This window comes from Mobula birostris, chromosome 21 (assembly GCF_030028105.1).
Source record: "Mobula birostris isolate sMobBir1 chromosome 21, sMobBir1.hap1, whole genome shotgun sequence".
Taxonomy (NCBI): Eukaryota; Metazoa; Chordata; class Chondrichthyes; order Myliobatiformes; family Myliobatidae; genus Mobula; species Mobula birostris.
Genome location: NC_092390.1, coordinates 15,616,712 through 15,644,411, shown reverse-complemented (window position 1 = coordinate 15,644,411; position 27,700 = coordinate 15,616,712). Strand labels below are relative to the sequence as shown.

General features: G+C 44.7%; 1 protein-coding gene across 6 annotated transcripts in view; it reads right to left on the bottom strand.

Annotated features, from left to right (window-relative positions):
- Nucleotides 1-3,160: 3,160 nt before the first annotated feature.
- r3hcc1l (R3H domain and coiled-coil containing 1-like) overlaps nucleotides 3,161-27,700 on the bottom strand; it is a 324,625-nt gene continuing 300,085 nt past the window's right edge. For 2 of the 6 annotated variants that reach the window (XR_011882667.1, XR_011882670.1), the window contains 2 exons: nucleotides 4,504-4,711; nucleotides 3,989-4,072 (listed from right to left, as the gene is read on the bottom strand). Coding sequence is in view for 2 of the 6 variants with exons in the window: in XM_072239021.1 (XP_072095122.1) it covers nucleotides 4,611-4,711 (101 nt within the window). In the remaining 4 variants the exon portion in view is untranslated. The other 4 variants (XR_011882669.1, XR_011882668.1, XM_072239023.1 and 1 more) reach the window with 4 other exon arrangements.

Below are 27,700 nucleotides of genomic sequence, written 5' to 3'. Positions count from 1 at the left end.
TTCACCATCATCTGGCTGCACAAATTCCTCCTCATCTCCATTCTCAATGAACATCCCTCTACTCTGAGTCTGTGCCCTCTGATCCTAGACTTCCCGAATTTAGGAAGCATTCTTTTCACATCCACTCTACCTAGATCTTTCAACACACAATTGTTTTCAATGAGATCCTCCTCATTTTTCTAAATTCCAGTGAAAAAGGCCCAGAGCCATCAACTGCTCTTCACACTATAAGCCTTTCATTACAGGAATCTTTCTCAAGAACCTTCTTTGAATCCTTCCCAATGTCGGCACATCTTTTCTTAAATATGGGGACCAAAGCTGCTGACAATACTCCAGATGAGGCCTCAACAATACTCTATAAGCCTCAGCATTACATCCTTGCTTTCATATTCTAGTCTTTTCAAAATGAGTGCTAACATTGCATTTGCCTTCCTCATCACTGACTCAATTCTCAAATGATCCTTTAGGGAATCCTGCACAAGGACTCCCAAGACCCCTTGCAGCTCACATTTTTCAATTTTCTCTCTGTTTAGAAAATAGTCTATGCTTTTATTTCTTCTAAGGTGAATGACCATACACTTCCTGACACTGTATTCCAGCTGTCATTTCTTTGCCCATTCTCCTAATCTGTCTAAGTCCTTCTGTAGCCTCTCTACTTCCTCAACACTACCTGCTCCTCTACTTATCTTCATTTCGCCTGGAAGCTTGGCCATAAAGACATCAATTTTATTATCCAAATCATTGACGTACAATGTAAAAAGAAGCACCAACCCTTGAGGAACACCAGTAGTCACCGGCAGCCATTCAGAAAAGGTTCCCTTTATTCCCACTCTTTGCCTCCTACTAATCAGCCAGTGCTCCATTCCTGTTAGTATTTTCCTTTAGAACCATGTGCTCTTGTGAAGCAGCCTTATGTGTGGCATCTTGTCAAAGGCCTTCGGAAAATCCAAATAAACAGCATCCACAGATTCTCCTTTCTTTATCCTGCTCGTTATTTCCTCAATGAATTCCAACAGGTTTGTCAGACAAGATTTCCCTTTAAGTAAACCATGTTGACTTTGGACTACTTTATCATCTGCCTCCAGGTACCTCGAAACCTCACCCTTAACAATCGACTCCATCATTTTCCCAACCACTGGGGTCATGATAACTGGACTATAATTTCCTTTCTTCTGCCTGCCTCCCTTCTTGTAGAATGGAGTGACACTTGCAGTTTTCTAGTCCTCCGGAACCATGCCACAATCTAGAGATTCTTGAAAAATCATTACTAATGCCTCCACAATCCCTTCAGCTACCACTTTCAGAACCCTGGTGTGCAGTCTATCTGGTCCAGGTGACTTATCTACGTTCAGACTTTTCAGCCTCCCAAGCACCTTCTCCTTCTCAATAGCAATACCACCCACTTCTGTCCCCTGACTCTCATTTCTGGCATACTGCTAGTGTCTTCCACAGTAAGGCTGACACAAAATACTTATTCGATTTATCCACCATTTCCTTGTCCCCTATTACTACCTCTCCAGCATCATTTTTCAGTGGTTCAAATCTACTCTCATCTCTCTTTTACTCTTTATATATCTGAATAAAAGATTCAGTATCCTCTTTGATACTGTTGGCAAGCTTACTTTCATATTCCATCTTTCTTCCCTTATAAATTTTTTAGTTCTGTTTGTTTTTAAAAGTTTCTTAATCCTCTAATTTCCTGCTAATTTTTGCTCTATAATATGCCCTCTCTTTTGCCTTTCTGTTGGCTTTGACTTCCCTGGTGAGTCACAGTTGTGTAATTCTTTAGAATACTTCTTATTTGGGATGTATACATCCTGCGCTTTCCACATTGCTTCCAGAAATTCCAGCCATTCCTGCTCTGCCGTCATTCCTGCCAGTGTTCTTTTCCAATCAATTTTGGCCAACTCCTCTCTCACGCCTCTGTAATTCCTTTTAATCCAGGAGGAGTCTCTTCAACAAGATCTGTTGCACAACTGTGTCGACTGCCACACTGAAATCCAGAAATAGCATTCTGACAGTGCCCTTGTTTTCTAGGTGAATGACAGATGCTATATGGCATCTGTCGTAGAGCAGTTTTATCAGTAAGCATATTGGTGAGTGTCCAATGTATCTATCCTGTGTCTTCCGAATTGCTCCTAGAAACTTCAGTCATTCCTGCCCTGCCGTCATCTTTGCCAATCAACTTTGGCCAGCTCTCACACCTCTGTAGTTTCCTTTACTCAACTGTAATACTGATACATCTGACTTTAGCTTCTCCCTCTCAAGTTGCAGGGTGAATTCTATGATTTCTGCCTCTTGAGGGCTCCTTACCTAATTAAATCTGTTTCATTACACAACACCCAGTCAGAATAGCTGGGATCAACCACAAGCTGCTCTAAAAAAGCCATTTCATAGGCATTCTGCACATTCTATCTCTTGATATCCAGCACCAACCTAATTTTCCCAAACTATCTGCAGATAGAAATCCCCGTTGCCTATCATAACATTGCCCTTTTTACATGCCTTCTCTATCTCCCGTTGCAATTTGTACCCCACATCCTGGCTGCCGTTCAGAGGCCTGTGTATAACCCCCAGCAGGGTCTTGTAGTTTGTTAACCCTACACACAATGATTCTCCACCTTCCAACCCTATGTTACTCCTTTCTAACGATTTGATTTCATATTTCACCAACAGAGCCATGCCGCGTCCTCTGCTTGCGTACCGGTCCTTTCAATACAATGTGCATCCTTGGATGTTAAACTCCCAACTATGATCTTCTTTCAGCCCATAATGTCATACCTGCCAATCTCTAACTGTACTACAAGTTCATTTACCTTACACTGTCTATGGCGTGCATTCAAATATAATACCTTTAGTCCTGAATTTGTCACGCTTTCTGATTTCATGCCCCTTTTTACACGGTAGCCTGTCCCAGTGACTGCAATTTTGCCCTATCCTCAGCCCTATCACTCTGGTTCCCATTCCCCTGCCAAGTTAGTTTGGACACTCTCCAAGAGCTCTAGAAAAGCAGCCCACAAGTATAATGGTCCCCACTAGGTCCAAGTGTAACCCGTCCCGTCGGTGCACATCATACCTTCCCCAGAAGAGATCCCAATGATCCAGAAATCTGAACCCTTGCCCCCTGCACCAGTTCCTCAGCCATACATTCATTTGCCCAGTCACCCTATTCTTACCCTCACTAGTGCATGGCACAGACAGAAATCCAGACATTACTAGCCTGGAGGTCCTGTTTTTCAGCTTTCTACCTAACTCCCTAAATTCTCTCTTCAGGAATAGGCAGAAACAAGTATGGCACCATTGCCACTCCTGTCTCTCTCTGGGGTGGCACCCACTGATTGTTCAGATCAGAATTATCAGATCAAAATTTATTATTTATCATTTTACGGCAACAGTACGGTGCAAGGCATAACCATTACAGTAATTTACAACAAATGAATAAACAGTTCCAATAAATAACGAGACCATGAATCAGAATCAGAATCAGGTTGATTATCTCTGACATATTGCATGTTATTAAACTTGTTTCTTTTAGATTATGAAGACACGCAGCCCTCTTTTATTGTCATTTAGTAATGCATGCATTAAGAAATGATACAATATTTCCTCCGGTGTGATATCACAAAACACAGGACAGACCAAGACTGAAAAAACTAACAAAACCACATAATTATAACATATAGTTACAACAGTGCAACAATACCATAACTTGATGAAGAAGTCCATGAGCACAGTAAAAAGTTCAAAGTCTCTCAAATGTCCCACATCTCATGCAGACGGGAGAAGGAAGAAAAACTCCCTGCCATGCCCGACCACAGTCCGACTCTGAGTCGCCCGAAAACTTCGAGCCTCCGATCAGCTCTCCGACACTGAGTACTGAGCGCCATCTCTGTCCGAACGATTCAACTTCAATCTCGGTCGCCAAAAGCAGGCAAAGCCGGGGATTTTGAGGCCCTCCCTCTGGAAGATTCTCGATCGCGCAGTAACGACAGCGGCGAACGAGCGTTTCAGAAATTTCTCCAGATGCTCCTCTGTGCTTTCACGTCTGTCTCCGCCATTTGTGGCAGCAGATCTGTGCAAGACATAAAATAATTACCATAAGTTACAATGAGAAGTACTGTATAAAATTTAAATCAGTAGTGCAAAATGAGAGCAAAATATTGAGGTAGTTTTCAAGAGTTTAATTGCAGTTCAGGAATCTGATGGCAGAGGAGAAAAAGCTGAGTGTGTGTCTTCAGGGTCCTGTGCCTCCTCCCTGATGGTAGTAATGGGAAGAGGGCATCTCCTGGGTGGTGAGGGTCTTTCATGATGGACATCACACTCCTGAGCTTTTGAATATGTCTTCAATGGTGGCAAGGGCTGTGTCTGTGATGGAGCTGAATGAGATTACAACCTTGTGAGATCCATATCAGAAAGCTCTCTGATGTATCTCCCCAACTCAGCCTCCCTGTCCGCGGTGGCGGGAGGAGCCTAGGCTGTGGCCTTTCCCCGCGGAAGCCTTACCAGTGACAGATCTAAGCTTCAGTCGCCCCTCAGCATGTGCACCTGCAGCTGGGACTGAGTCGGTTAGCAGCAGAGAGGGGAGGGAACGGTGAGCAAGTTCAGACAACTTAGGGTTGAATTAAGACGTCCTGCCGAGGATCTGGTTCAAACGCAGCTGCTTCCCTCCAATCTCTCAGTGGCAGGAATGGATGCAGGAAAAGGTGGGGATCTGCAGGAAGAAACACATATTTATACATGACTGCCTGGCATGCCTTTTTTTTTAGGTGAAAGAAAACAGAATTGAAGGAAAACATTGGTAAAATTCCACCACTTCCTTTCCTATGGATGAGCTGCTTCATACATGTCCCTTGGAAGCAGTTTACCTACCCATAGCTGACTTGGGTCCTGATCAAAGGCGATTTCCACAGCTGGCCACAGCGCTGCCTGTTTACCATCAGTGCTCAATGACACATGCACCAGGTTGTGTCAGCCACCGCGGGGAACTGACAACTTTTCATCCCTTGAATCTTGCTGGCAAAAAAGGCGAATATTTCACGCATCTGAAATTCCCGTCAAGCCTGACGCAACATATCGGTTAAAGGTGGGGCAGTTCTCAGTGAGAACAGAGGGTGAAGTCTGTAACCTTCCTGCCTCACTTTATTCAGAGTCGGAACCCTACAGGGGCTCTTCTGTCTGCAGCGTCTGCCAGTTAGACCCTGAGCCCTCATTCCAACCCCCTGAGATCAATAGTATTTCATCCTAGTTACAAACCTGGTTCCCTTTTAAAAGTTTTAAAAATAAATTTAGACTTCAAAGTGTGCATTCTGTAACACCAACACCATCTGAGCCAGAAATGTGGCTCACCCCCACACCTTTCCCGGTTCCCCTTCGTCACTGGACCTATCCCTGCCTCTTTCCTCTGGCAGCTCATTCCATTTGTCCTCCCGCTTCTGTGTGGGAAAATTTACCCTCTCAGGTCCCAATTAAATCATTCCCCTCTCACCTTAAACCTGTGCCCTCTAGATCTTACTTAAATGACCTTGGTCTGCATATAGATTGAGATGCATTTATTTACCATGTGTACATCAAAATATACAGCGAAATGTGTTGTTTGCGTTCACAACCAACACAGTCGAGGATCTGATGGGGGCAGCCCGCAAGTGTCGCCACACGTTCTGGCGCCACCATGGTAAATAGAAGCAACTACTACCGGAAAACAAGCCCCTTTTTCACCGACCCACTCACTCCATCACACACACACATATGTGCCTTCAATCCCAGGACAGGCCTCTGATATATTATATCGCCTAACAACACCGTTGGTTTATAGATATAATTTGTGGGAAGTTAGTACTGGAGTGAGCGGTGTGAATTGTGTCAGTGACACGACTCCTCCTGCTCTCGTCACTCCGGTGGGTCTGAAGCCAGTCGACGCCATTCTCCCAGGCCAAAGATCTAATGGCAGCAAAGTGGCAAGCTTTGTGGTCAGTGTGGAGGATCACATACTTTGCCGAAATACTTTATTCGGTGAGAAGGCATTTGAAGCTTTGTCAATGGTCTTTGACCAAATATTCTACTGAACTTGCAAGAAATCTCATGTGACGCAAAGATTCAGTGGAAATGACATTCTTCAATGAGGGTCATTCAGAACAAGATTTATTATCACTGACTGAAATGATCCGAAAATTGGCCCAAGGCACAGGAGCAGAATTAGGCCATTCAGCCCATTGAGTCTGCTCTGTCATTCCATCATGGCTGATTTATTATCTTTTGCTCTCAACCCATTCTCCCGTAACCGTTACTCCCTGACTAATCAAGAAACTATCAACCTCCACTTTAATTATACCCAATGACTTGGCCTCCAAGCTGCCGGTGGCAATGAATTTCACAGATTCACCACTCTCTGATTAAAGAAATTCCTTCTCATCTCTTTTCTATTCTGAGGCAGTGCTCTTTGGTGCTATAGTCCCCCACTACAGGAAACATCCTCTCTATGTCCACTCTATCTGGGCCTTTCAATATTCAGGCTTCAATGAGGACTGCACCCCTCTCCCCCACAATTCTTCTAAGCTCCAGTGAATACAATCCCAAAGCCATCAAACGCTCCTCATACATTAACTCTTCTTTCCCCGGAACATTCTCATGAACCTCCTCTCGGTCCCAAACTGTTCAATGGTTTCTCTCTCCATGGATACTGCTTGACGGGCTGAGCTCTTCCAGCTTTTCTATTTAAGTTTCCAGATGATCCTCGAGGTGCCCTGTGTGAAAGATTCAGGCATACTTGTGGGAGCTGGATTCGCAAACCAATGTCAGACGTGGCCATCAGTGTTACTAATTTGACAGCACAGGTGGCTAATACAAGGAGGTATAACTTTAAAGTGATTGGAGGAACATATAGAGGGGATTTCAGAGGTAATTTTTTACACAGAGAGTGGTGGGAGCATTGGTTGCTCTGCCAGGGGTGGTGGTAGAGACAGATATATTTAAAAGACTCACAGCCACGTGGACAAAAAGGTTAGATTGATCTTGGACCACGCATAAAAGTTGCTGGTGAATGCAACAGGCCAGGCAGCATCTCTAGGGAGAGGTACAGTCGACGTTTTGGGCCGAGACCCTTCGTCAGGACTAACTGAAAGAAGAACTGAAAGATGGGGTACGGCGGGGAGGGGTTCTCAAATTTCTGCTAATGCCCCACCTCCCCCTCGTACCCCATCTGTTATTTATTTATTTATATACACACACATTCTTTTTCTCTCTTTCCTTTTTCTCCCTCTGTCCCTCTGACTATACCCCTTGCCCATCCTCTGGGCTTCCCCCCTCCCCCTTTCTTTCTCCCCGGACCTCCTGTCCCATGATCCTCTCGTATCCCCTTTTGCCAATCACCTGTCCAGCTCTTGGCTCCATCCCTCCCCCTCCTGTCTTCTCCTATCATTTCGGATCTCCCCCTCCCTTCCCCCTCCCACTTTCAAATCTCTTACTAACTCTTCCTTCAGTTAGTCCTGACGAAGGGTCTCGGCCCGAAACGTTGACTGTACCTCTTCCTAGAGATGCTGCCTGGCCTGCTGCGTTCACCAGCAACTTTGATGTGTGTTGCTTAAAATTCCAGCGTCTGCAGATTTCCTCGAGTTTGAGGTTGATCTTGGAGTAGGTTGAAAGGTTGGCACAATATTGTGGGCCTTAGGGTCTGTACTGTGTTGCTTTGTTCTTTGTTTTGTTCCACTTTGAGATTCTTTCCTGTTTTTTCATCCTCCTTGTTTTTCCTAAGAACTTTACAATGCCTGTTTGAGATCATTGTTGGACATCAGCCAGTCCTGGTTCAGCCTCTGTGATGGAGAAAAGCACTGGTCCCTGAGATACTTACATAAATCTCACTCTCTATCTCATCTCCTTATACAATATACTTCAGTCTATGAGCTCCTCAATCTTCAGTCTGACTAATCTCATAAACAATTCTCAGTTCCTTTCTTGGGATACAGAAATCCAAACTCTAAGGAACCATTCTTAATTCCTAGCTCAATGAATAATCTGTTGAATGAACCCAGCAAGCTGAACAACATCTGTGGGGGAAGGAGGTTCTTCAGATGTTGAGGAACTAACATAGTTTTGACCAAAAATGTTGAAAATTCTGCCCTCCACACACCCTGCTCCCCAGAGGACCTTCTTTCTCGAGTTCCTCCAACAGATTGTTCTATTTTGCAGAATAAAGATTAAAGGTTAGCTTCATTTGTCACAAGTACATTGAAACATACAGAGAAAGGTGCCGTTTGCTTCAACAACCAGCACAGTCCAATGATGTACCGGGGGCAGCCCACAAGTATTGCCATGCTTCCAGTGCCAACACAGCATGCCCACAACCGTACGTCTCAGGGACATGGGAGGAAACCATGGGTAGAATGTACGAGATCCTTACAGACAGCTGGCGCTGTTATAGCAAAACTATTCCGCTGTGTAAACTATCCTTCTTCTCATTGCTTCCATCAGGGAGCAGGTACAGGAGCCTGAAGGCACATTCTCAATGACTCAGGAACAGCTTCTTCCCCTCTGTCATTCGACATTGAACCCATGAACACTACCTCACTATTTTTAGCTCTACTTGTTTAATTTAACATATATTTTAACTGTAATCCACAATCTTTATTATTATGTATTGCAATGTACTGCTGCCACACAACAACAAATTTCACAACATATGCTGATGGTATTAAACCCCATTCTGATCCTCAATAGTATTACACTAACTGTTATGCTACTGCGCTGTCCCACTGTCTCAGTCTCGTGTCTATTGTAAATTTCCAGTGTCTTACGCCCACAGATGCTATTTTATGACCTTGTTATAGAATTACAACTGACTTGACACTGGTGCCAAACGCAATTCCTATTCCAGCTGTGAAGCTTGAGACCCGAGTGCTGAACTCAACCCCTTCATTGCTCCAGATCACCTTCACAACCTCACGGAGCAGACTGGCTACTCTGAGATCACAACAGATAGCTGCTGAGTGCTTAGGTCAGTGTGACCTGTGCAGAGACGGAAGGGAATCTGGTTTTTCATGATGCCACACCAACTTAGAAGCAATTTTTTAATCAGAACCATTAAAATATTTATAGACCCCCTAAAAGGAGTAGCAGTCCTTTAGTAATCACTTCATTCTTCAAGCACCATTCTGAAATATTACAAGGCATTGAAGCTATTCTTTAGCTTAAACAGCAAGCCTTACATAGTCACAGAGCATTTCAGCACAGAAACAGACCCTTCAGCCCATCTAGTCCGTGCCTTGTCCCATTGAAATGCACCAGGCCCAAAGCCCTCCATACTCCACCCATCCCTGTATGTCATGGTCCGGTCCGTAAAGTCCGCATTCCGGTTCACGGTCCGGTCCATTAACCCTTGTTCCAGGTTTTCTGGTTTACCCTGTTTCTGTTGAGCACGCTAATTGAGGCACATGATTCTAGTTTGGGAAGACTCATAAATACCTCCAGAGACCAGGGCTTGGTTGCTGGATTGTTCCTGTCTGAATCCCTTCCTTTCTTCTGTTGCCTCACCTCTGACCCTCGCTTACACCTCATCAGTCTCGCCTTGGAGCAACCCACCGGTGGAAGGCTAGTGCGGTCATTGAGATGTGGATTTGGCTGTTCCATAGCCCACTGAGGTTACCGGCCGCCTCGGGTCTTGGAGCCACCCTGGACCTAGCTCCCTCCATCGGGTAAGCCAGGCTGTTTGCTGTTACCCTGTGGTTGGTTCTATCCCTTCCTGTCCCTTGCCTCCTTCGGGTAGGAGTGCTGCATCCTGCCCAGGAGTTGCCTCGAAGTACCCTTGCCCCGTCATGTCCTTGTCTGGTCTCCAAGAACCCCAGCCTCAAGACTCTGGCCTCAGGCCTTGGGCCTCAAGACCCTGGCCTCGGGCCTCGGGCCTCGGGCCTCTAGACCCCAGCCACGTCCTGTCCTGTAGTCATGTCATATCCTTGCCTGGTTCTGGAGCCCAAGCCTGAGGCAAGACCCAGGCTCTGGGTCCTTGTTCAGTCTCTGGCTCGGAGCCCAGGCTCCTAGTGCATAGTTCCTTGTCCGGGTTCCCTGTCTTGTCCATGTCCTAGCCCAAGTCTGTGTTCTTGTCCCTGTTCCTTGTCTGTATCCTGTCACGTCCCTACTCTAGTCAAGTCCTGTACCTTGTACTTCAGTATCTGTGTCTTGCATTTGAGTCTGTTCCCAATGCCCCCATTATGACAATGTACTTATCCAAATTTCTCTTAAATGTAACACCCAAACCCACATCCACCACTTCTGCTGGCTTCATCTTCTGAGTGAAGAGGTTTGCCCTCAGCTTCCCCTTAAATGTTTCACCTTTTTGCCATAAGACCATAAGACAGTATTAGGCCATTTGGCCCACTGCATCTGCTCCACCATTTCCTCACGGCTAATCCAATCTTCCTCTCAGTCCTAGTGTCCTGCCTTCTCCCCATATCCCTTCATGCCCTGACCAATCAAGAATCTGATGATTACTCTTAACCCATGACCTCCAGTTCTTGTGTCGCCCAACCTGAGTGGAAAAAGCCTGCTTGCATTTACCCTATGTATGGCCCTCATAATTTTGTAAACCTTTTATCAAATCACCCCTCACTCCCCTGCACTCTAGGGAACAAAGTTCTAATCTATTCAACCTTTCCTCATAACTCGGGTTCTCAACTCTGGATAACATTTCTCTGTACTCTTTCAGTCTTATTGATAACTTCCCTGTAAGTAGGTGACCAGAAATGTGCACAGTGCTCCAAATTAGGCCTCACCAACATAATATATGAACAGCCAGAGACACAGTAGGGCCATAGGAGTGGTGTGGCCAATGCTTGTTAGGTCAGTGATGAGGCTGGAGCTGTGCCAAAGTACAGTGGTGCTAGAAAGTTTGTGAACCGTGTAGGATGTTCTCTATTTCTGCATAAATTTAACCTAGAATGTGATCAGATCTTCACATAATTCCTAAAACTAGATAAAGATATTCTAATTAAATAGATAACATGAAAAAATTACACTTGTTCATTTATTTATTGAGAAAAATTATCCAATATTACATGTGTTTGTTGGAAGAAGTATGTGAACTTCTGGGGTAATACCGTCTACAAAAGCTACCTGGAGTCAGATGTTCCAATTGATGAGATGAGATTGGAGGTGTGCGTTGCAGAGGTCCCCTGCCCTTTCAAAAAGACACACAAAGTCAGGTTACTGACAGAACCTGCTCTTAAGAAAAATCTGTTTATGTACACTATACCTCGATCAAAACAACTTTCAGAGGATCTTAGATTTGCAGAGATGCATGAAGCTGGAAAAGGCTACAAAAGCATTTCTAAAGAGCTGAGTCTTCATCAGTCCACAGTAAGAGAAATTGTCTACAAATGAAGGAAATTCAGTATTGTTGCTACTCTCCCTGCGAGTGGGCATCCTGCAAAGATCACATCAAGAGCACACGAGGTGAAAAAGAAATCAAGCAAAAGACGTGCAGAAATCTCTAGAACTTGCTAAAGCCTCTGTTCATGTGTCCACTGTAAGAAAAACACTGAAGAGTGGTATTCATGGAAGGAAACCACTACTCTCCAAAAAAAAGACGTCTCAAGTTTGCAGAAGACCATCTGGATGTGCTACAACACTTCTGGGACAATGTTCTGTGGACAGATGAGACAAAAGTTGAACTTTTTGGCAGAAATGCACATTGCTATGTTTGGAGGAAAAAGGGCACTGGACATCAACACCAAAACCTCATCCTAACTGTGAAGCATGGTAGAAGGAGCATCAGGGTTTGGGGCTGCTTTGCTGCCTCAGGGCCTGGACAGCTTGCAATCATTGAGGGAACAATAAATTCAAAATTGTATCAGGACATTTTACAGGAGAGTGTTAGAATAGCGGCCATCACCTGAAGCTTAATAGAAGTTGGATAATGCAACAAGACAATGACCCAAACCACTAGAGTAAATCAACAACAGAATGATTTAAAAAGAAGAAAATTTGTGTTTTGGAATGGCTGGGTCAAAGACCTGACCTTAATCCTATAGAAATGGTGTGGAAGGACCTGAAGCTAGCAGTTTGTGCAAGGAAGCCACCAACATCCCAGAGGTGAAGCCATTTTGTAGGGAGGAACGGCCTAAAATTCCTCCAAGCCAATGTGCAGGACTGATCAACAGTTACCAGAAATGCTTGGTTGAAGTTATTGCTGTACAAGGGGGTCATACCAGTTACTGAAAGCAAAGGTTCACACACGTTTTCAAACAAATACATGTAATCTTGGATAATTTTTCTCAATAAATAAATGACCAAGTATAATTTTTTGAGTTATTTATTTATTTGGGTTCTCTTTATCTAGTTTTAGAACATGCGTAATCACATTTTAGGTCAGATTTAAGCAGAAATAGAGAGAATTCTACAGGGTTCACAAACTTTCTGGCACCACTTTATAGGCCAATGGCATAGTTGACCCAGTACCATTCTCTGAGGTACAATCGTCAGCTTTGGAATGGTGATCCCAGCGATATGTGAGGACTTAGTCTTCAGAACCTCAATTCAGCTATGATGTATGAATCCACACCATGGTAAGTGGTGAATTTAAATTTGAGAAATTCAGGGGATATATCAGAGGTGGGTAGTTTACACAGAGAAATGCCCTGCCAGGGCTGGTGGTGGAGGCCGATACATAGGGACATCTGAGAGACTCTTTGAAAGGCCCATGGATGAAGGATAAATGGAGGGTAATGGGTTATGTAGGAGAGAATGGATAGATAGTGGAACAAATTGAAAGGGCAGCATAACATTGTGGGCCGAAGGGCCTGTGCTGTGTTCTATGCTCTACATAGAGCAGCATGGTAGCATAGCGGTTAGTGTAACCTATTGTAGTATAGAGCTAGCAATACTGATTCAGTATTGCCACTGTCTGTAAGTAGTTTGTACATTCTATCTGTGACAGTTAGGAGTATTTGGAAAACCATGGCCTAATTCGGAACAGGCAGCATGGCTTTGTGTGGGGCAAGACGAGTCTTACTAACCTGACTCAGTTTTTTGATGAGCTGCCGAGGATGATTGATGAAGGTAGGGCAACCGATTTTAGTAAAGTGTTTGACAAGGTCCCGCAGGGGTGGACATTAAGGTGAGTGGGATCAATGGTGAATTGGCCATTTGGATTGACAGTTGGTTTGCCCATAGAAGATCGAGGGTAAATGTTGAAGGGGCTTATTTGAGCTGGAGGTCTGTAATTAATGGTATTTTGCAGGGGCTTATGCTGTTTGTGATGTATATGAATGACCTGGATGAAAATGTGGATGAGTGGGTTAGTACGTTTGCAGATGATACAAAGATTGGCGGTATTGTAGACTGACAAAGGATATAGTGGGATATAGATCAGAAATGGCAGATGAAGTTTCATCATCATCATCATCAGGTGCCGTGCCCAGTTTGAGCTTTGACTGCCATGGCCCACACACTCCTGTTTCAGGTCAAGTGGATCAATTCATTGATATTCATTTCCAGTTCTCTGGCTGCTGTCTCCATCGTCATTTGGCTTTGCCTTCCTCTTGCTTTCTTCCCTTCAATCTTTCCCATAATTACTGTGCATTCTAACTCTTCTTTCCTAATCACATGTCCAATGAAGTTACGTTGCCTTTTCATGATCTCATACATTATTTCTCTTTTTGTGCTTGCTCTGTTCATGACATTCTCGTTAGAAGATGAAGTTTAAGCTAGGCAAATGTGAAGTTTTACATCTTATAGGTCAAATCTAAAGAGACAGTATATTGTTAAAGGAAAGACCCTTAACAGTGTTGATAAGCAGAAGGACCTTGAGGTTCAAGTTCATAGCTCATGGAAAGTGGCCACACAAGTTAATTGGGTGGTTAAAAAGGTTTATGGCATACTTTCTTTTATTAGTTGAAACATTCCTAAAGTCAGAAAGTTATGTTGCAGTGTTATAAAACACTAGTAAGAGCTCATCTGGAGTACTGCATACAGTTCCAGTCTCCCCGTTATAGGAAGAATGTTGAGGCTTTGGAGAGGGTGTGAAAGTTGTTTACCAGGATGCTGCCTGGGTTAGAGGGCATGTGCTATCACAAGAGGTTGGACAAACTTGGGTTGTTTTCTCTGGGGCAGCAGAGGCTGAGGGGAGATTTGATAGAGGTTTGTAAGATTATTGGAGACAGAGACAGAGTAGACAGACAGGATTGTTTTCCCAGGGTAGAAATGTCTAATATCAGAGGGTATGCATTTAAGGTGAGAGGGGGTAATTTGAAAGGAGATATGAAGGGCAGGTATTTTACACAGCAAGTGGTGGGTGCCTGCAATGCAGGGGTGGCAGAGGTAGATACATTAGGACTTTTGAGAGATGTTTAGATAGACACATGAACGTGAGGAAAGTGGAAGGGCGTGGATCTTGTGTAGCAGAAGGGGTTAGTGTAGTTGGCCATTTGATGACTAATTTAATTGGTTCAACACAACATTGTGAGCCAAAGGCTCTGTTCCTGTGCTGTACTGTTCTACGGTCATTGATAGCTCTGGTTTCCTCCCACGTTTCAAAGACTTACCGATTGGGTTAGTAATTTCATAAAAGGGAATCAGTCTCACAGCACAGGAACAGACCCTTTGGATCACTGAGACTCTATTGACCACCAAGCACTCACACACTAATCCAACACGTCCCCACAGTCACATCAACTGCCCCCAGATTCTACTCCTCATCCACACACCGGGGCAATCAACAGTGGCAAGTAGCCTCTCCCCAACCCCTGACCTCCGTTGTTATGGTTTGTAACTTCAAAACACAAAACTAATTCATAGGAAGACACAGGAGTGTGAAAATGTGGGTCTAACTCTGTTTACTTTAAGCGAGATGTGCATGTATCACATGATGTCATGATGACATATGCAATTCACATATTTACACATATGACCCGTAATGAATTATCTAAACAAACAGGAATACTTAAACTACCAATATATATACAAGATTACTCAAACATGTATATTAAATACACAACATCTGTTTCAAACATACCCAATGACTTGGCCTCTACAGCTGTCTGTGGCAATGAATTCCATCGTTCACCATCTTCTGGCTAAGGAAAATTCCGCCTCATCTCTGTTCTATTGTGAGGCTGTGCCCTCTGGTCCTAGCCTCTTCTGCTATTTGAAACAACCTCTCCACATCCACTCTATCAAGGCCTCTCAATATTATCTACTTCATTTGTGCCTCTCATGAGTTTACAAACTCAGTAACGTAAGCACTCTTGGTGAAAGATTAGGATTCAGAGAATCAATCACAGCAACATCCCAGCTTAATGTGAAAAAAACTAAGGAGCTGGTGGTAGACCTGAGGAGAGCTAAGGTACCGGTGACCCCTGTTTCCATCCAGGGGGTCAGTGTGGACATGGTGGAGGATTACAAATACCTGGGGATACGTATTGACAATAAACTGGACTGGTCAAAGAACACTGAGGCTGTCTACAAGAAGGGTCAGAGCCGTCTCTATTTCCTGAGGAGACTGAGGTCCTTTAACATCTGCTGGACGATGCTGAGGATGTTCTACGAGTCTGTGGTGGCCAGTGCTATCATGTTTGCTGTTGTGTGCTGGGGCAGCAGGCTGAGGGTAGCAGACACCAACAGAATCAAACTCATTCGTAAGGCCAGTGATGTTGTGGGGATGGAACTGGACTCTCTCACAGTGGTGTCTGAAAGGAGGATGCTGTCTAAGTTGCATGCCATCTTGGTCAATGTCTCCCATCCACTACATAATATACTGGGTGGGCACAGGAGTACATTCAGCCAGAGACTCATTCCATCGAGATGCAACACAGGGCATCATAGGATGTCATTCCTGCCTGTGGCCATCAAACTTTACAACTCCTCCCTTGGAGGGTCAGACACCCTGAGCCAAAAGGCTGGTCCTGGACTTATTTCATAATTTACTGGCATAATTTACATATTATTATTTAACTATTTATGGTTCTATGACTATTTATTATTTATGGTGCAACTGTAACGAAAACCAATTTCCCCCGGGATCAATAAAGTATGCCTATGACTATCTATGAACTGAAAATGAACAGAATTAAAACCTGTGCAAGCATTTTCTCCCAGATGGTAGCCAGGCTCCAGGTTATCTCACTGATTCTGGCTCTTGTCACTGGAAGGAAGGAGGAGGAGGGCAAGCATTGAAAGATTTAAATGGACAACACCGGAGGTGCCCGGCTCTGCACACACCGGAAAGCGATCAACAAATTGGCTCCACTTTCTCAGGAAAAGAATACTAAGATGTGACCCAAAAGGGAGCAGCGTCAACCACCCCCCCCCCCCAACCACCCAGCGCAGGGCTTAAACATTTCTCTTTCGAGTTAGAGGGTTATAAGTTCAAATCCCACCCTGGAAAAATAACACAGGCAAATTAAAACTTGTGCTTCAATATACAAGGGCCTGTTCAGTAATGAGAGCAGCATGGTGGTGTAGCAGTTAGCCTAATTCTATTGTAGTGCCAGTGACCGGAGCTGCTGTAAGGAGTTTGTACGATCTTCCCATGAACACTTGGGTTTTTTGGTTACCATGGTTTCCTCCCACATTCCAAAGATGTACGGCTCAGTAGGTTAATAAGTCACATGAGTATATTGGGACAAGAAGGGCCTGTTACCATGCCCTATCTCTAAATAGAAAATATAAATCCCAAAGGGGGTTGATGGAGCAGTTGAAGGGAGAATTTTTCTGCTTGTGGGTGTGCGGGGAACCGGAGGCCGTTAGCATCACAGATCCAGCAAGAAATCCATCAAGAAATGCTGGTGAAACTTGCCTTCCCCAGAGAGTGGCGAGAATGTGATGCTCACTCCCACAGGGAGGTGTGAGTGTGGGTGGGGTCGATGTCTGTAAAGGGAGATTGTTGTCGGCAGGCGAGAAGTTGAATGGAATGTGAGGAAAGGAGGCTTGAGTGGGGGATAAATGCTGGCATAGATCAGACGGACTGAGTGGCCTGTTTTTCTGCAGCACAGTCACTATCATACTGCATAAAGTACTTCATAGCTTGAATTACAATTGAAAGGGTATGCACGTCAGTGGCCACTTCATTAGATACCTCCTGTACCTAATAAAGTGACCACAGAGTGAATGTTTGTGGTTTTCTGCAGTCATAGCCCATCCACTTCAAGGTTTGATGTGCTGTGTGTTCAGAGATGCTATTCTGCACACCACTGTTGTAACACACGGTGACTTGAGTTACTGTCACTTCCCTGTCAGCTTGAACCAGTCCGGCCATTCTCCTCTGACCTCTCTCATTAACAAGGCGTTTTCACCCACAAAACTGTTGCTCGCTGATGTTTCTGTTTCTTGCACCATTCTCTATAAACTCAAGAGACTGCTGTGCGTGAATATCCCAGGAGTCCAGCAATTTTTGAGATACTCAAATCACCCTGTCTGGCACCAACATTCATTCCACAGTCAAAGTCATTTAGATCATATTTCTTCCCCATTCTGATGCTTGGTTTGAACAACAATGGAATTTCTTGACCATGTCTGCATGCTTTAATGCATTGACTTGCTGCCTCATGATTGGCTGATTAGATATTTGCTTAACGAGCAGCTGTACCTAATAAAGTGGTCACTGAGTGTGTACAAGTCTACAGAAAGAACAGGATAGCACATACCAAGTGTCTAGCTTTACAATCACAAACACAGGCTCTGTGACATTCACATTCTGAGAGAAAAAAAGCATTATTTTAAAGTCTGGGGTGGACGAAGTCACAGGGCTGAAGGATTTCCACATTTCTAGGGGCTCCCAGCAGGCATGTGGAGAACAGATCTCCAGTTGCTTTTCCTCGATCGAGAGTTACTTATGCACTCAGAGCAAATCGCCCGCTGAAGCTGCCTGGAAAGAATCTGGACAGAGCTTCTGCAAGTATTGCCTTTGTACACGTATGCCTGCTTCAAGTATTCCCCCTGTAAGCTACGGGTGTTGTGGGGGGTGGGAATGGAAGTCAGCTGCTCAGGCAACACCAGGGCGCCTGGGCATGAACATTCAATGAGGCTCACGTCAAGCCACCAGCACCAGTTAGTCTATCTCCAGCAGCTGTGGTCCCTGTGATGCAGCCTGTTGTGCTGGGAGGTCCAGGACTGAAAGAGGCAATGATAAAGGAGCGGCAGATGTGGATACACATAAAGAGAGCCGTTGGCATATTGACCTTCAAGTATCAGAGTGCTGGATACAGGAGTTGGGAAGTGCACTGCAGACAGCTACCTGTGATACACCAACACCAATCCTAAAGCTGTGACATTCACCACTGAGGACGTCAAGGTGAGGAATAGCCTGTCGCCTGCAAGGCCTCTACCAGCCCGACTTGAAAACCGAATTCAACATTGTTTCAGGACAACAAAATAATCGTTACTCCGGATCCAATGCAGCACAATAAGATAAAGAACACAATAATTTAAAAAAACATGGTAGACATAAATATGCACGATAGCTTTTACACATAGATTGATCATAAATTGATAAAGTGAGGATAAAGGTTGGAGGAGCAACACCTCATATTCCGTCTAGGTAGCCTCCAATCTGATAGCATGAACATCAGCTTCTCCAACTTTCAGTAATTCTTTCCCCCCCACAACCCCCTCCCTTTCTCTCTGCTTCAATTTCTCATTCTGGCTTTATACCTCCTCTCCTCACTGCCCTACCACCTCCTGGTGCCTCTCCTCTCCTCTCCTCTCCTTTCTTTCATAGCTCACTCTCCTCCCCTACCAGATTCCTTCTCCAGTCCTTTGCTTTCTTCACCTGTCATCTCCCAGCTTTTCACTTCATCACTCACACCGGCTTCATCTATCACCTTCTGGCTCACCCTCCCTCCACTCTCCCCTCCTTCTGGCACCCTCCCCCTTTCCTTTCCGGTCCTGGTGAAGACGCGTTCTAAAACTTCAGCTGTTCATTTCATAAGGCCATAAGATATAGGAACAGAATTAGGCCATTCAGCCTATCGAGTCTGCTCCCCCATTTCATCATTACTGATTTATTATCTCTCGCAACCCCATTCTCCTGCCTTCTCCCTGTAACTTTTGACGCCCTGACTAATCAAGAACACATCCCTAGGTAATGTCTGAAGTAAGTACATGTTCAGCACTGCATTGTGGGCCAAAGGGCCTGTATTGTGCTGCAGGTTTTCTATGTTTCTATCAACTTCCACCTTAACTAGACCCAATGATTTGGCCTCCACAGCTGCCTGTGGCAATGAATACTGCAGATTCATCAACCTCTGGCTAAAGAAATTCCTCCTGATCTCTGTTCTAATGGATTTCCCTTTATTCTGAGGCAATAGTTTAGGAAACATCCTCTCTACATCTACTCTACCTAAGCTTTTCAATATTTGATAGGTTTCAATGAGATCCTCTCTTGTTCTTCTAAACTCCAGAAAGTACAGGCCCAGAATAGGACAGAACAGAACTTTATTGTCATTGCTCAAGCAATGAGATTGTGCTGCTACTCCAGTCTGTGAAAACAAATATTTACAACACATGTGGTAGGGCTTAATAAAAAAAATAATTCTTATATTTACATGCAACAAGTGGCTTTGATATTCCATAACACTGAAAGGCCATTGACAAGCTGGGGTGTAGCATTACTCAGCTGCACGACAGCCCTCGGGAAGAAGCTGTTTTTCAGTCGTACTGTCCTGGCTCAGATGTTTCTGTATCTCCTACCAGATGGCAGGAGATGGAACAGACAGTGTCCGGGATGGGGTGGGTCTTTAATGATATTACGAGTGCGCCGTAGGCATCGAGAGTTGTAGATTGTCCGCAGGTCTGGTATTCGAGTCCCAGTGACGTGCTGAGCCATTCTAATCACCCGTTGGAGTGCTTTGTGATCTGTCTTTCTGCAGCTGGAGTCCCACGCTGTCATCCTGTACGTCAGTATGCTCATTATCGCACATCGATACAAGTTGACCATTTTGGGGCAGATTAGCTCTCCGTGATTACTTGAGGTAGTATAGCCGCTGTTGTGCCTTTCCTACTATCGAGGTTGTGTTGACGGATCAAAAGAGCTCCTCGGTGATAATCGTCTCCAAAGATGAAACTGGAGACCCGTTCCACTACTTCACCATTTAAGAATGACAGGGGCTGTTTGCCTTCCTGAAATTGATCATCATTTCTTTTGTCCTCTTGATGTTGAGTGACAGGCTGTGGTTCCTGCACCAATTGGACAGTTTCAGCACCTCCTCTCGATGTGCAGATTTGTTACTGTTTGTTATTAGGCCTATCACAGTTGTGTCGTCTGCAAATTTGATGAAGTTTGTAGCATGAACAAGAGTGCAGTCATAATTGAAGAGAGAGTAGAGAAGTGGGCACAGTACAAATCCCTGTGCGGCACCAGTGTTCAGGGTTGGGAAGGGGTTTGATGTGCATTTGCTGGGTACGATTAGTGAGGAAGTCCAAACTCCAATTACAAGATGATGTGCCGAGACCTAGATTGTGGAGCTTGACAGTCAGCTTGTTCGGTAGTATGGTGTTAAAGGCCGAGATGTAATCAGTGTAAAGCATTTTGTGCTCCAGGCATTCCATGACAGTATGAAGGGCGATAGAAATGGCATCTTCAGCTGATCTATTTGCCTTGTAGGCAAAGTGGTGTTGGTCCAGGGTAGTTGTGATTATGTCTCATGACCGATCTGTCCAAGCACTCATGACAACTATGGGAGTGAGTGCCACGGGTTTGTAGTCATTAAAACATGTTGCCACTGACGTCTTGGGGATTGGTATGGCAGTTGCTGCTTTGAAGCAAGCGGCAACCATAACCTGAGACAGAGAGAGGTTGTAAATACAAGCAGAACTTCTGCCAGCTGGTCGGCACAGTCCCTGAGGAACTTTCTGGGTATGCCGTCTGGTCCCATGGTGCAGTCCCTGAGGACCCATCTGGGTACGCCATCTGGCCCCACTGCTCTGCATATATTGACATTACAGAGTACTCACCTCACCACATGTGTGTTCAGTGTCGGTGTAGTTCCTCAGTCTGGTGTTAAGGTCCTCATCACTGGTTCCTTATCATCCTTATCAAAGTGAGCAAAGAAATTGTTTAGATCCAGTAATGCCTCCACCCCTGTCCTTCACCATTCTCTCACTTATCTCCTTGCCTGCCTATCACCTCCCTGTGGTGCTCCTCCCCTCTTTTCTTTCTTCCGTGGCCTTCTGTCCTCTCCCATCAGACTCCCCCTTCTCCAGCCCTGTATCTCTTTCACCAATCAACTTCCCAACTCTTCACTTCATCCCTCCCCCTCCCAGTTTCACCTATCACCTCTCCCCTCCCCCCACCTTTTAAATCTACTGCTCATCTTTTTTTCTCCAGTCCTGCTGAAGGGTCTCAGCCTGAAACGTCGACTGTACTTTTCTCCATAGATGCTGGCTGGCTTATTGAGTTCCTTCAACAGTTTGTGTGTGTTATCTTGAGCTTTGAGCAGGTTCTGTACCTCACTGTTATATCTCAAAGTGGAAAGAGTGAGCAACTTCAAGTTCCTGGGTGTCAATATCTCTGAGGATCTTTCCTGGGCCCAACTTATCGATGCAGCTACAAAAAGAAGGCAAGGCAGCAGTTATATTTCATTAGGAGTTTGAGGAGATTTGGTATGTCACCAAAAACACTTGTAAACTTGTACAGATGTACCGTGGCCAGCATTCTGACTGGCTGGATCACCGTCTGGTATGTGGGGAGGCTACCGCACAGGATCAAACTAAGTTGTAAATTCAGTCAGCTCCATCGTGAGCACTAGCCTCTGTAGTATCCAGGACATCTTCAAGGAGAGATAGCTCAAAAAGGTAGCATCCATCATTAAGGACCTCCATCACCCAGGACATGCTCATTGATATCATCAGGGAGGAGGTACAGAAGCCTGAAGGCACACACTCAATGATTCAGGAACAGCTTCTTCCCTCCACCACCTCACTACTTCTTTTATTTCTATTTTTGTACTACTTAGTTAATTTAACCATTATATATACTTATTGTAATTCACAGTTTTTTTCTGTTATTATGCATTGCAATGTACTGCTGCCACAAAGACAACCAATTTCACGACGGTGATCTTAAACCATGGATTCTGGTTGGGGAATATGTGGATGTTTTTGGTGGTGAAGACATTATCTACACCGATTTGATGTAGCATATGTGTACTCCTGAATGCCTGAGTTGTGCGTAGCCTGGTGTGCAAACATACCCCAGTCAGTACTCTTGAACCAATCTCAAAGACTGGAGATGGCTCCCTCAGGCCACACCATGACTGTCCTGGAGGCTGGTTTCTCCTTCCTTAACACTGATCTAGGTGCTGGCATCAGAGGTAAAGATCAGACAATCCCAGATGAGAGCATGGAAAGGCCCTATATGTACCTGCGATGTTGGCGTACATCTGGTCCAGCATGTTATTACCCCTTGGAGGGCATTTCACATGGCAATGGAATTTAGGGAATAAGGTTTTAAGGCTGGCAGATTAAAATAGCCAGCTATAATGAAGGTGCCAAAGGGAAAACTGCAAGTTGTTTAACAATAGCATCATGTAATTGAGCAAATGCTGACTTGGTGTTGGCCCACGGAGGTACAGCACTGTATATAAACTGCTGTAATGTAAACAACAGTGATTACTCTCATTAGATGAAAGGGCCTGCACTTTATCATTTGATATTCCAGGTTGGGACAGCAGGGCCCACAAAAACTGCCCTGATGCATTAACCCTTCCATTCACGGTGCCATTCCCCTGAACCCCCTCCCGACCCTCTCCAATGTCAGCGTATCGTTTCTGAGATTAGGGGACCAAAACTGCTCACAGTTCTCCAAGTGTCATCTGACCAGTGCCCTAAAAATGAATGCTAACATTGCATTTGCCTTCCTTATCACTGGTTCAATCTGCAAGTTAATCTTTAGGGAATCCTTCATGAGGACTCCCAAGACACTTTGCACCTCTGATTTTTGAATTTTCTCCCCATTTAGAAAATAGTCCATGTCTTTATTCCTTCTACCAAAGTGCATGAACACGCACTTTCCTACAGTATATTCCACCTGTCACTTCTTTGCCCATTCTCCCAATCTAAGTCTTTCTGCAGCCTCCCTGCTTTCTGAACGCTACCTGCCCCTTAGCCTATCTCTGTATTGTCCACAAACTTGCCACAAAGCCATCAATTCCTTCATCCAAATAATTTACATACAGCATGAAAAGAATGGGTCCCAACACTGACCCCTGCGGAACACTACTAGTCACCGGCAGCCAACCAGAAAAGGCTCCATTTATACCCACTCTTTGCCAATCAGCCAATCTTCTATCCATGCTAGTATCTTTCTTGTAAAACCATGGGCTCTTATGTTGTCAAGCAGCCTCATGTGTGACACCTTGTCAAAGCCTTCAGACAATCCAAATAAATAGCATTCAGTGATTCCCCTTTGTCTATCCTGCCCGTTATTTCCTCAAAGAATTCCAACAGATTAGTCAGGCAAGATTTCCCCTAAAGGAAACCATGATCATTTTATCGTGTGCCTCCAAGTACTCTGAAACCTCATCCTTAATAGACTTCAACATATTTCCAACTACTGAAGTCAAACTAACCAGCCTACAATTACCTTTATTCTGCCTGCCTCCCTTCTTAAAGAGTGGAATGCCATTTGCAATTTCCCATTCCTCTGGAATCATTCCAGAATCTAGTGATTCTTGAAAGATTACTAATGCCTTCACAATCTCTTCCATGCCCATTCTTACAGGTGTTCCAGCATTTTGGGTGTGTTGCTATGTATTTCTGTAGTTCCTTTTGTGGCCTCAGACCATCCCAAAGCTTTTTACGGTCAATTAAGCTGTAGCCAGAAATTAGTACTCAACAGAGCTCTCACACTGAGATGTTGACCCATGAGACTGACTGACAGGAAAGAATTGAGCAGGACACTGGGGAGAGCTCCATTGCTCTTCACTGAAGTGGGCCGATGGGATGCAGTGAAAATAGGAGGGATCAGTGCAACCTTCATTGCTGCACAGGGAAGAGTTCACTGCCTGGATTTCTGTGGAGCGTGTTGTGTTGGATTTTAACCCACACCCTTCTGACTCAGGTGAAAATTCAAACATTTGTCCTGTTCAGGGCTGGTCCAAGTGAAATGGCTGCTACAGCAGCCAGCGTGGGTGTTGGGTATAGCACAGGAATCTAGATGTATGCTGCAAGGGCTTTATTGCCTTAAACTAGGGGCAACTTCATCTGCCGGGTGGTGGTAGCAGGTAGTGCCACTGCCTCCAACAACCCAGGCTCTACCCTGACTCCTGGCGGTGTCTGTGTCTGTGTCGAGGCTGCACATTCTCCCTGACTTTGGTCCATTTCTCCCGGTGACCACGTGTGTTCCCCATGGGAGCTGCAATTTCCTTCCACATCTCAAAGGCTTATAGGCTGTTCTGACCACTGTGAATGACCCTCTGGTATGATGAATGGACCTCCTGTGTGACAAGATGGACTTTTGACCTCACAATCAACCCTGTTATGATCTCGCACCATATTGGCGACCTGCACTGTACTTTCTCTGTAGCTAATTACTCTTTATTCTGTATTGTTATTGTTTTACTTTGTACTACCTCAATACGTTGTTCTAATGAATTGATCTGTATGAGCAGTGTGCAAGACAAATTTCTCACTGTATCTTGGCACATACAATAATAATAAACTATTTCCAAAAACTAAAATATCGACAGGAATTTGAGAGGTATGAGAGGGGAGAGGGAGGGAGGGAAGATGAAAGGGGGAGAGGGAGAGAGAGGGGGAGATGGAGAGAGAGAGTGGGGGAAGGAGAGGTGGTGAGGGAGAGACACAGACAGTGAGGCAGAGAGAGGAACAAAAATAGAGAAACAGAAAGTCATTTAGTTACTAGGACGTAAGGGAGGAATATGATTAATGGGATTACTCCTCAATCACAATGTCAGATATGAGCCAGGAGTGTATGCCCTTATAACCATATAACAATGACCTTGTCACAATGGCAGAGGTCAAAGACCCAGTGACCACTTCCTTCAACACTTGACCAGTCACATTTGGAGGTTACCCCTTGTACCCACATAATAATGAATAATGGTTTGTCAGGATTAATCATTGCTTTATGGCTGTCACCCGATTAAGGATTGTGGCAAGTGACCAATCACTCTCTGGGTTGCACAGAAACTTCCAGAATCAGTCTGCAATAGCTGTCGAACGAAGCACAACTTTTGAAGTACTGCTTGCGTTTCATGTGTACGATGGATGGCCTGCAGAGAATTTGCTAAAAACTTTTTCCTTGCGCTCTAAAACAGATTACTCTATTTTAATAATATTCCGACTAAGTTATAACTTATTAAGAGAATTTTCAGACCAGAAAATACTGGGCCAACAACTGAGAGCTTCAATAAGTTCAGAGTCACTCCTGACCATTGGACCTTCCTGATGCATTATGTTAAAAGTTTCCAAGCACACTATCATGGTTCAAGCTGCTCAGAACTTTTATCATCGCTGCAAATTTCTTCCATTGAAATATATTAATTTTTAAATCGGTGGTTAACTCCTGTGATCATCAGTTACATTCTGGAGACACAAGAGGCTGCAGACGGTGGAATCTAGAGAAACACTCACAATCTGCTTGAGGAACTTAGCAGGTCGGGCAGCACCTGTGGAGGGAAATGGACAATTGATACCCTTCTGGACTGAATGGTAGAGAGGAGATAGTCAGTGTAAAGAGGTGCATGGAAGAGCTGGCAGGTGTTGGGTGGATCCAGGTGAGGTGTAGATGGAGGAGCGGAGAGTGGGAATAGCGACAGAGGTTGAGAGATGATGGGTGGATCCAGGTGAGGAGGGATGATGGGTAGATGGAGGAGGGGAGAGTGGGAATAGTGACAGAGGCAGGGAGGTGATGGGTGGGAGGCGATAGGCAGATCCCTGTAAGGGGAATAGTGATAGAGGCTGGGAGGTGATGGAGGGGGGGGGATCCAGGTGAGGAGGGATTATGGGTGAATGGAGGAAGAGACCGACCAGTGACAGAGGATCAGAATGAGAATCAGGCTTATTATCACTGGCATGTGATGTTAAATTTGTTAACTTAACAGCAGCAGTTCAATGCAATACATAATATAGAAGAAAAAAAAGAAAAAATCTCAACAAAATAAACTAATAACAATAAATAATCAATTACAGTATATGTATATTGAATAGATTAAAAATTGTGCAAAAAACAGAAATACTATATATTAAAAAAATGAGGTAGTGTCCAAGGGTTCAATGTCCATTTAGCAATCGGATGGCAGAGGGGAAGAAGCTGTTCCTGAATTGCTGAGTGTGTGCCTTCAGGCTTCTGTACCTCCTACCTGATGGTAACTGTGAGAAAAGGGCATTCCCTGGGTGCTGGAGGGCCTTAATAATGGATGCTGCCTTTCTGAGACACCGCTCCTTGAAGATCTTCTGGGTACTTTGTAGGTTAGTATCCAAGTTGGAGCCAATTAAATTTACAATCTTCTGCAGTTTCTTTCGGTCCTGTGCAGTAGCCCCACCCCCCATACCAGACAGTGATGCAGCCTGTCAGAATGCTCTCCACAGTACATCTATAAAAGTTTTCGAGTGTATTTGTTGACATGCCAAATCTCTTCATGCTCCTAATGAAGTATAGCCATTGTCTTGCCTTCTTTATAACTGCATTGATATGTTGGGACCAGGTTAGATCCCCAGAGATTTTGACACCCAGGAAATTGAAACTGATCACTCTCTCCACTTCTCATCCTTCTATGAGGATTGGTATGTGTTCCTTCGTCTTACCCTTCCTGAAGTCCACAATCAGCTCTTTTGTCTTACTGATGTTGAGTGCCAGGTTGTTGCTGCTGCACCACTCCACTAGTTGGCATATCTCACTACTGTACGCCCTCTCGTCATCACCTGAGATTCTACCAACAATGGTTATATTGTCAGCAAATTTATAGATGGTATTTGAGCTATGCCTAGCCACACAGTCATGGGTATATAGACAGTAAGTAGAACAGTGGGCTAAGCACACACACCTGAGGTGCACCAGTGTTGATCGTCAGCGAGGAGGAGATGTTATCACCAATCTGCACAGATTGTGGTCTTCTGGTTGGGAAGTCAAGGATCATTTGCAGAGGGAGGTACAGAGGCCCAGGTTCTGCAATTTTCAATCAGGATTGTGGGAATGATGGTATTAAATGCTGAGCAATATTCAATAAGCAGCATCCTGACGTAGGTGTTTGTGTTGTCCAGGTGGTCTAAAGCCGTGTGGAGAGCCACTGAGGTTGCATCTGCCGTTGACCTATTGTGGCGACAGGCAAATTGCAATGGGTCCAGGTCCTTGCTGAGGCAGGAGTTCATTCTAGTCATGACCAACCTCTCAAAGCATTTCATCACTGTAGATGTGATATCGGTCGATAGTCATTAAGGCAGCTCACAGTATTATTCTGGTATAATTGTTGCCTTTTTGAAGCAAGTGAGAGGTTAACTTCCGCCCATAGCAGTGAGAGGTTGAAAATGTCCTTGAATACTCCCGCCAGTTGATTGGCACAGGTTTTCAGAGCCTTACCAGGTACTCTATCGGGACCTTCCACCTTGCGAGGGTTCACTCTCTTTAGAGACAGCCTGACATCGGCCTCTGAGACAGAGATCACAGGCTCTTCAAGTGCAGCAGTGATCTTCACAGCTGTAGTTATATCCTCCTTTTCAAAGTGGGCATAGAAGGTGTTGAGTTCATCTGGTAGTGAAGCAT